The sequence below is a fragment of the Malus sylvestris genome, chromosome 15 (assembly GCF_916048215.2).
Source record: "Malus sylvestris chromosome 15, drMalSylv7.2, whole genome shotgun sequence".
Classification (NCBI taxonomy): Eukaryota; Viridiplantae; Streptophyta; class Magnoliopsida; order Rosales; family Rosaceae; genus Malus; species Malus sylvestris.
This window is the reverse complement of record NC_062274.1, coordinates 27,068,345-27,078,641: the sequence shown is the minus strand read 5'-3', so window position 1 is coordinate 27,078,641 and position 10,297 is coordinate 27,068,345. Positions and strand designations below refer to the sequence as shown.

General features: G+C 38.2%; 2 protein-coding genes across 4 annotated transcripts; one reads left to right on the top strand and one right to left on the bottom strand.

Moving 5' to 3' along the window:
* LOC126605228 (uncharacterized) lies at nucleotides 1–1,789 on the top strand. The gene is made up of 3 exons (XM_050272598.1): nucleotides 1–167; nucleotides 284–1,408; nucleotides 1,504–1,789. Exons 1-3 carry the CDS (start codon nucleotides 107–109, stop codon nucleotides 1,533–1,535), a joined length of 1,218 nt encoding a protein of 405 aa, XP_050128555.1. The 5' UTR covers nucleotides 1–106; the 3' UTR covers nucleotides 1,536–1,789.
* Nucleotides 1,790–1,896: 107 nt separating this feature from the next.
* LOC126605229 (uncharacterized) lies at nucleotides 1,897–5,238 on the bottom strand. Of its 3 annotated transcripts, XM_050272600.1 has the most exons (6): nucleotides 5,071–5,192; nucleotides 3,448–3,550; nucleotides 3,128–3,266; nucleotides 2,958–3,030; nucleotides 2,810–2,875; nucleotides 1,897–2,173 (listed from the first exon to the last, which is right to left on the bottom strand). In XM_050272600.1, exons 3-6 carry the CDS (start codon nucleotides 3,157–3,159, stop codon nucleotides 2,078–2,080), a joined length of 267 nt encoding a protein of 88 aa, XP_050128557.1. In that variant the 5' UTR covers nucleotides 3,160–3,266; nucleotides 3,448–3,550; nucleotides 5,071–5,192; the 3' UTR covers nucleotides 1,897–2,077. The 3 variants fall into 3 exon arrangements, with proteins under 3 accessions (XP_050128557.1, XP_050128556.1, XP_050128558.1); XM_050272599.1 differs by lacking the exon at nucleotides 3,448–3,550 and having other exon boundaries at nucleotides 5,071–5,238; XM_050272601.1 differs by lacking the exons at nucleotides 3,448–3,550; nucleotides 5,071–5,192 and adding an exon at nucleotides 4,236–4,362 and having other exon boundaries at nucleotides 3,128–3,261.
* Nucleotides 5,239–10,297: the final 5,059 nt, after the last annotated feature.

The window sequence follows — 10,297 nt, the reverse complement described above, 5'->3', positions numbered from 1 at the left end:
GTTTTTCGTACTATTACTACCACAGTACCTCTTCGCTCCAAGAAGTAAAACTAGAGAGAGAGAGAGAGAGAGAGAGAGAGAGAGTTGATGCTCTGCAACTACAACAATGTTGAAAAAGATGGTGTTCTTCTTTCATCTTCTTTTTCTCCTTTCGTTTTTTGTTTCTGGTAAGCAGAAGCTTCAAAAACTTCAAAAAATCTCTCATTGTGTTATTTAATTCTTGGTTTTTGTTTTTAATTTTTAATTTTTCTGAAAAAACTCTGGGTTTTTGTTTTCTGTGCAGGTGAAAGGCAAGACTCCATTGTTTCTGTAAAATCTGGAGATCTCAGTGAGGTGGCAAGCAGCATTTTGAAGGCAGAAACTTGGCTTAAAACCCACGTCCTCGCTCACTACCCTTCCATCTCCATCACCGCCATTGTCGTCGGCGGTGGTGGTGGCCCTCTTCTCTGCCGGAAAGAGCAAGAAAACACTCTCGCTCTCGTCCTCCCAGCCCTCAAGAACTTGCACCACTCCCTCACACGGTGGGGCCTCCAGGAACACATCAAACTCTCAGCCACCTTCGCTCCTTCTTGTTTCGACAGAAGCTCCTATATTTTTGGGAAATTTATTAGGCCTGTCCTAGATTTTATCAAGGGCGCATCTCCAACGTTTGTGTCTTCTCACTCCGAAAGCCTTGAAGATTTTATCGGCGTTAGCTTTAACTCCGACGATGTTCCTGTCGTTCTCGACAACCCGGGAGAGAGAAAACCCAGCGGCAGAAAGCTCTCTGCCGACCCCTTTCCGGCGAGACCGACTCCGTTGCCTGAAATCTCGGAAACCCCGCTTCACTCTTCCGTTGGTTTCTCAGTCCCCGCCAATGTGGCTAAAAACCCTCATCCTCCACAGCCCCAAACGGCCTCTCCGCCACTCCAAGTGCCTTCCCCACAACCCCGAACCGCCTTTCCTCCGCCGCCACTAATGCCTTCCCCGGAGGCACAAGCAGCCTCACCACCACAACCGCAAATAGCCTCTCCACCAGATATGTCTTTCTCCTCAGCCCCCGAAAACCCTCCTTTTGTTGATGAATCCCCTCCTCCTCCGCCTTCCCCTGCCACATTTCCACCCTGCCGCAATCCGATTCCGACACATGTGCCGCCTCCTGCCCTGGCCCCTCAGATGGCGGTGCACAAGCTGTGGTGTGTGGCCAAGCCTACCGTTCCTTCAGACACTCTGCAGGTGGCAATGGACTTTGCCTGCGGAGACGGCAATGCTGACTGCAAGGAGATCATGCCAGATGGCAACTGCTACAACCCTGATTCTGTTGTGGCACATGCTTCCTATGCCTTCAACAGCTACTGGCAGAAGAACAAGAGGACCGGAGGGACTTGCAGCTTCGATGGCACTGCAATGCTGATCAACAATGATCCAAGTAAAAAAAGTCTTCCAGTTTTTGAATTTTGATTAGTTTGCCAATGTTCCTCTTCTGCAAGATTGTTGATATGGAGTTTTGTTTTTCGATTGCAGGTTATCTTCAATGTCGCTTCGTTCTCACCTGAATGCGTTCGGAGCGGAAACTGAGACTGGTGGCTGTTGTTCTATGACGGGGTTTTGAATTTTTGGGAAATCGTATTCTGAGGTGACCTTGTAATTTTGCAGCCATCAGTTTTTGTTACTAGTTTACTTTAGCATTATTTAGTTCTAAGTAGTTATATCTGGTTTCTTTTGATATGTAATCCTCCCCTTTTAAGTGCGAGGATCCGAAAGACAAGTGCTAATTCCGAAAGAAATCTTGCGGATTTCTGTTGTTCGACTTTGTATGGAGTGATTTATTTCTCACGAAAATTCTACAACGCTATAGTGCATGGAATGTGCATCAGTGTGTTGGACGGTTGGATTTTGAAATTTCCAATCTGGATGTTCAAACAGCTGTGCACCCCCGTACGCCATAACAGTGCACATCAATTCTTTCATCTTGTATAAGCCAAGTGCAATCCTTTACATGATCAAACGTTGATCGAAACTTCCCTTAAGTAGTAAAAGGGTACAATATTCAAAATTATATGTAGAGTCATTCGACAATGAGAAACACAACTTGAAGTCATCGGCAATCCTCATCGTTACTTGTTTTGGCTATGGCTAATGCTGTGGAACTTCCAATTTCACCATCATCTGAAACCTTACCACGATCTTCATTCTGCAAAAGCGCACACAAATCAGACGAACCAAAAGTTAAGAACTTCATAAATTGAAGTAACAGCCAGGATTGAAAAAAACAAACAAACTAATGGTCTAAATGCCTAAATACAAGAACAAAACTGCGGGTTCTTTTCTCACCAACCATGTATAATCATGGACCGAATTTTACCAACGTTTAATTATACGCATCAAAGGTTGCTGCTAGTCAGATTCATCATACTTTTTCCTTCCTATATCAGTTATTTCTCACTCCAAAGTGGTTCTTTTATATATTTGTACTTCATTTCAATGCATTCTTATAATCCCCAAAGGAAAAAAAAAAAATAGTTAAATTTGTCAAGTCGCTCTTTGATATGTAAGAAACTTCAGCATCAAACAGATTTCCACTTAAATAATTGTGATCACTCTCCAGACAGCAATGTGTAACCAGAGGCTATCGCCATGGTTAATTCACGGAATAGGCACATGATAGCCCTTCCTTTTTTCACCCTTTTTACAGGCTCCTTGGTTATGAAAATATAAAACATAATTATGCAAACAGTTCAGAAAACTTAAAATGATAGGTCCAGATTCCAGAACTACACAACCCATGTAAGCAGAAGCATACAACGAGAGAACTAAGAAAGAATTGTACCCTTTTCACTTTACCATGAGCTGACATAATCTCATAAAACTTACGCATCAGCATTTCCTCTTCTACCTGCAGATTGAACAGCACACTAAATTAGAACCATCTAGAATCTGCAGATTGCACATCATAATTTCCTATATGAACAAACAACCTTCAGTTGATGCAATTCCTCAGACATTGATATTTTGGCTTCTGTGAGGAGCTCGTTTTGCTTCTCCAAATGCCTATACACCAAAAATAAACCAAAATGAACTTACAAAAAACAAAAGATAACGTATCAAAATTAAATTTCATACGAAGAAAATTGGTTGAAAATCTTACTTCAATATCTCTCCTGTGTATCTAGGGTCCATGTTAATAATCTGAAACACTAGCTGTTGATGTGAGCTCAGGATTAGGATCCTTGGGGTACGTTTGTCTAGTGTTATGTTGGACTCAGTCAAGGTATTTCCGCTCTGTCCTGCAAATATCAATTAAAGCAAAGAAAAGAGAATCAGAGATGGATTCAAACCGAATTCAAGCATAAAATCCAGCAGTAACACAAAAGAAAAAAACTATAACACCATTTCACAAGCTGACAGTGGCTTAAATAATTATAATGAATTTACAACCCAAATCTACACAATAAGCCAAATGTATACCACAAAAGAGCTGACACTAGGGTTCACGTTCAAAATCTGAAATCCTAGTTGCTAATGCGTGCTCAGGACAGAGCTAACACTAGGGTTCACGGTCAAATCATCACTGAGAAACAAAGAGTTTCTATTAGTCAACAAAAAACAAAGATTTTCTGTTACTGTCAAATAAATTAATCGGAGAAACCAAGCAGGAGCGGAGCCAGCCTGCAGTACAGAAAGATGCAAAACAAAATAATGAAAGAAAAGAAACCAAACAATACCGTTCACCAATATGAAAGTCTGTTCAATATCTATAGTGATTTAAGTGTCGAATTCTAAAGCTGTGAGAAACAGAAGAAGATATAATGCCAGAGTGCATTCAAAATCTGTACAATAATTTTCTAGCCATCTGATTCGTGTATCAGCGTATGTATTTTGATTTCAACTGAAAATTTAACACGACCATACAACTGCATGCTCCAACTATTTTAGTAGTAAAACTAGGAAATTCCTAATTCTTACTGCTAGGGTATGCTTCCATACATTTATGGTTCCCTATTCTGACTTACCATGAAGAATTATGAGCCGCTAAGGTTACCTTGATGGTAGAAGATGTAGAAATTCATGAGCTACCGGAATATAAGCAGGAGGGGTTTGTTTAACAAGATGAAAATCATTTTTTTTTTTTTTTTGTCAAATCTGAGAAAGTCTGGGCTGATTGATTGACAAGAGAGCGAGCAGAAAGTCGAGATCCAAAAACATGAACCAAATCTACCAATCCGCCATTAAAAGCTGTGAAATTGAGGAAAAACATACAGTGGAGCAAAACCTAATTTGAGAATGAGATTGCATGAGGGGAAGAGATTGAATTACAGCGGTCCGGAAGCTTTCAGAACAAGCAGAGATGAGAAAGAAGAGCAACGTTGAAAAGTTTTTAATTTTTATTTATTAGAAGTTTACGAATAAAACAAATGGTTAAATGGATAGCCGCGATTAACACCTATAATCAGTAATCACCCAGTTATATTTTACGGGAAACAGTTTTAGTCATAATCATGTATTTGTTTAAACGATTATCTATAACTGTAACCATAAGTTTAAATGGACGAATAACCGTGGGTACCACTAGCGGAGTTGTATTTCCCACCCTAGGCTAGAGGAAATATAGCCTCCTTGAAGATGAGGGGTTCGACTTGGAAAACTTTGGATCCATATTTAGCAGGGAAATATGGCTCATAACATAGTTAAGCTCAAGGGATTGAAACAAAAAGACCCTTACTACATCCGAATTTAAGCTCGATTCTCAGAACCAATTCATCAAATCAAATATTACACTTTCAAGTGCAGCAAGTTTACAGTTCATATCAAATTTCCTTCTGCAAGATTTCAGTTCGCATCCAAAGTTTCATAATTCAAACACGAAAATAATTAAGGTATCTGCCATATGAGCTTTCGTCCTAAAAGAACACGGGATAATCAAAGTTATCAAATTGCATACGTTGATAGAGAAAACAATGAAAACTTAGCACAACTTTGAAGGTTTTATATAAACCCTAAACCGTCAAGAAACAGGTACGATACCAAAATTTGCACCGAAAATTTAAAACAAAAGAAAAATGGAAAATTTTCATGAATCCTGAAACTTACCAGCGGATGGCGACGACAATGCAACTCGACGGCGGCTCAAGAGTGTTGACGAAACCGCGGGAAGGCCTTCGACTGCGTTTATCAGAGGGAACGCTTGACGGTTGAGAAGGTATTGGGCTTACAAAATAGGGCCTTGTCGTACTTAGTTGATTGCGAAAGAGGGCCTTTTTGTTGAGGTGAACAACTCGGCCCAAACCAAGCATGAGCACGAAAAATATAATCTTGTACAAGAATATCATGCGGCGCATGCTATAAGACTCACCGTGTATCGTTTCTAATTTTTTTTAGGAAAACTAATGAAAATGTCTTCAAAAACTTGAGTTTTAACAAAAAACCACCCACTAACTTTATTTAATGATAAAAACTAGAGAAAGAAAAAAAATAAAAAAATACCTAGCAAAAGCACGTGCACGCCCTGCACCTTTGTCAATACATGATCCACCACATACAGAGAAGAACAATATGAGGAAGGATTTTTTCAAACTGTTAGTTGGTAGTCTTTTTCCAATCAAAGGTCCATCTCTCTTCAAATCTCTTAGAATTCAACTCTATTTCAATCTCCAAGTTCCGAACATCCAAACAGACCTCAAAGTCCTATTGATTTAAGCAAATGAAGTTGAAGATCAACAAAGCCTGCAATTTCCATACACCTGTGTCAATATGTGATCCACCATCGTGACGATAATGATGATGATCTTCCTGCTCATCAAACTGATCTGAAGGGATAGACCCTATCAATCACATCCCCTTGTTGTAGTTAAACATTATCATCTTGTGTTGGTGGGGTATTGGGGTAGTGCTAGTAAACTCTTGTGATGTCCTCCTCCTCCTGCATGATTTAATAAGATTTTCCTGCTCCCAACTCCAACGGCCTTGTTGATGGTATGATGGAAATTATGATCCCAAAAGGAAAGTTGTTGATGCTGCTCACCTTCAACTTCTTTTCTATGGCAGTTGCAGGCATATCGGTTGAGGCCTTTGAGGGCTTTGATTGTGCCCTCTTCTCCATTGGGCATGAATTCGCCACAACCATCCGTAGCAGTCCCTCCTATGACTGCTGCATGGTTCTTGAGGCACTCCTTGTACCTCACCCCATTGTGCCCAACTTTTTTTATTATTAAAAGTGTTGTGTTTGTAGGGCACAACATTTGCATTTGGTGGAGGAGAAGAGAAAGCTGCATATGGGGGGACAATAGAAGAAAATTAAGTAATTGGTGTAGAAAGTTAAGAAATTGAAGAGATAATTTGATGAGTATTGAAGAAAATTAGAAGAAGAAAATGTGTTTGGAAGGTGAAAATGTGCCAAGAAAATTCAAGAAGAGAAGAGAGAAGAATGTAGAACCATTAAGTTTCATAAACAGTGTCGTAAGTTTTTATAAACAGTGTAGTAAGTTTCATAAATAGTGCCTTAAGTTTCATAAACAGTTTGTGTAAGGACGCGTGGGTCCACGCATCAGTTTTTTTTTTAAATATTAAAATTATGTATTTTCATTAAAATTTAAGTTCTTTTGTCATTTTTATTAAAATTTAAGGATTTTTCATTAAAATTTAAGTCTTTTTAATTAAATAAAGTTACAGCATGGTGTTTTATTAAAATAAACTTAGCCCAAGCCTTTTTCATGAAAGTTCCCTTTAAAAAAAAAGATTTGTTAGATTAGGGAGGGTCATGGTGCAAAGGCAACAATACTTTCCACAACTCTGGTAGAGGGTCACTTGCCCATGTATCTTTTCGATTAAGTACAAATAAAACCAACACGCTTTTTGCTCTCGTTCATTCTGATATTGGGGACATTTTCCTATACCTACTGCTTTTGGGTTTTGATGGTTTGTGACGTTCGTGGATGGTTGCACACTGATGACATGGTTATACGTGTTGCAAACCAAGAATAAGGTCTTTATTTATTTTATTTTTATTTTTTATAATAAAAAGGGGACCAACTGGTGGCTTCGCCACGATAGTCCATCCTTCAGGGGCCGGGATGATCACAAAAGCATTTCAGCCTCCCCCTGACCACCATCGTGTGATTCATCAGTGCCAGGAATAAACATATTTAAGGTGTTGCATAATTTTTGTAAAATGATTCAGACTCAGTTTTCTACTACAACAAGAGTCTTGCATTCTGATAATGGTGGAGAGTATGTAAATCATGATTTTTCTTGAAATTGCACATTCTTCACTTGTTGTGCTTCTTGTAGTTATTGGAATGATAATATCGTTACTGTTGTTTATTTGTTGAATCCCTCTAACACTACTACAAAAAACACTTTGCGCGACAGAATAAATCTGTTGCGCAAAGTATGATTTCGTTGCTCAAAACCTTGCACGATGAAATTTTTGTCGCTTTCGTCGCACAAAGCTTGTGACAATAGGGTTTGCATGACAAAAATTAATCTTCGTCGTGCGAAGGTACTTTGCGAGACAAAATATTTCGTTGCACAAAGATTTTTGGTTTTTAATTTTTTAATTAAATTAATTTAATATTTTGCAAAACAAAATATTTTGATGGGCGATGTTTTTGACTTTTTTATTTTTTTAATTTAATTATATTAATTGTTTGCGCGACGAAATATTTAGTAGCTCAAGATCTTTCAAATTTTTACTTTTTTTAATTTAATTTAATTGTATGACTTTATTTTTTTAATAACTTTAATTTAAATTGATATATTCAAAATAAAATTACATATGAAAAATAGTGATCAAATTATCCAATATATATAATATATTTAAAATGTACACATAAATTAACAAAGTACAATAATAAAATCCTATACAAGTCTATTGTGGTGGTAGTGGCAGGGGATATGGTCCAATAATATCATAATCCTCAACTTTCACTGTCAAAGTCTCGATAATTCCCTACAAACAAAACAAACATGGTCAAATAACAAAAAAACAACATAAAATAATACCAAAAAATGGGCATAATCTCCCCTAAAATTGGCATACCCCAAACTCCACCCCACACCAAACCCAATTAATTAACTCCAAAAACACATATTAATGAAAAAAAATTAAAATTTGGGAAGAAAATACCTTTTAGCAAGATTGAGAGTGAGTGAGAATGAGAGGGATGAGTGAGTGTGAGAGAGTTAGAGGAGATAGTGAGAGAGATGAGATAGTGAGTGAGAGTGAGAGATAGAGAAGAGATAGAGATGAGATAGTGCGTCCCATTTTTGGCGCCCGCCCAAATTTTTAGGGTTTTGCGTGATGAAGTGTTGGTCGCGCAAAGTCTTTAAAAATATTTATAAAAAAAAAATCCCGCCTCCCATTTTTGGCTTTAGGCGACGAAATACTTGGATTTCGTCGTGCAAAGGTTTTAAAAAAATAAATTTTTATTTTTGTAAAGGTTGTGCGCGACGAAGTTTAAAATTTTATGGCGTAAAGTAACTTGACGCGATGATGTTTGTTTTGTCGCAGTGTAAAGTGCTTTGAGCGACGATGTAACATCCCACATCGTCCAGGGGAGTGGATCCTCTAAGCCTTATATGTATATTCCCATCTCTACCTAGCACGAGGCCTTTTGGGTGCTCACTAGCTTCAGGTTCAATCGGAACTCCGAAGTTAAGCGAGTTCGCGCGAGAGTAATCCCATGATGGGTGACCCACTAGGAAGTGCTCGCGTGAGTTCCCAGAAACAAAACCATGAGGGCGTGGTCAGGACCTAAAACAGATAATATCATGCTACGGCGGAGTCCCATGATGGGTGACCCACTGGGAAGTTCTGCTCACGTGAGTTCCCAGAAATAAAACCGTGAGGGCGTGGTCAGGGCCCAAAGCGGACAATATCGTGCTACGGTAGAGTTGAGCCTGGGACGTGGTGGAGCCCGGGTCAGGATGTGACAACGATGTGTGTTTCGTTGCACAAGGTTTTTTTTTTTTTACTAGTGTAAGGTCTTGAAAATTCCAGCCTCCATTGAAGATTATTTCTACTTATGGCCCCTTGCCATATGATTTATTGCTTTCTCCATGAATTGTTAGATGTTTTGCTTATGTTCATTTCCATAAAAATCAACAAACCAAACTTGACTCTTATGCAACATAAAGAGACTGTTTTTCAAGGGCATGTATTGTAAGTGAGAGTTTGATACCAATTTATTCCCTACACCCATTAGTGTAATATATCGTTGTGTAAAAACAGTCACATCATTTCAATTTGGATTAAATAGTCATAATCTTAATTAAGAATAGTCACAACTCAAACAACAATTTTTATTTGAATACATAATTTAATTCCTATATGAATTAATAGGTTAAGTTATGAAAAAACAGAGTGCCAAGAGGCACAATGGTGTTGTAAAAGTTGTGGGAATGAATGCCCACATGTTTTAGCTAAAGATGAAAACTGAGGAAGACTTAAGAATAGTAGCATTGTTGTTATTGTATGATATTTTTTAAGATGCATTCATTTCACTTTTATGATTCTTCACGAATATGGCTCTATATAAGAGCATTCCGTGTATGATCACAACACACAGAAAAGAAAAGAAGTGAAGGCAATAAGATCAATATCTTGTCCTTCCCTTATTTACCTATAATTCTTTTGTATCAGTGTTACGAAAATAAACAGTGTGATACATTGCACCCGTTTCACTCCTGTCTCTAGCAAAGGTTTCTCTTTCACTTTTGCCTATTTATAACACATTAACAACATGACTCTTTAACCCTAACTAATTCTCATTTCCCTTCGTCGAAAATGCTTCCTCCAAGGATCTTACTATTCTTCTTCCTCCTCTGCCTCACTTGCTTGATGTACCTTCACCAAGATCTGCTAGCATCATGCCTTCTTCTAGTTCTCAATATAAAAATTACTTATATTTTTTTATTTCTTATTTGGTGTAGCTCCTGATTACTAACCTAGTGTTTATTTATATAAATTTTATTGCGATTGTAGATGGTGCGGTACAATCGCCCATCTCAAACTACAGATTTAATTTTATTGCAATTTTAGGTGGTGCGGTATAATCGCCCACCATGCACTGCATATAATCGCCCATCCTACGTTATATTGTTTCAATGAGAGTGGTGCAGTATGTTTGTACCATACTTAGGGCCTCTGTATTTATATCTCATACAAATACTCGGGGGACTTAAATGTAATTATGTAATAAAGGAAGGGGCAAATATGTACTAAGTGAGGAGCCCTTATTCTATAAAAGGACTCCTCACTCTCTTCATTAGGGGAGGTCATTTTCTTAGGCCATGGGAAGAGTTCTCTCACTCTCAGAAG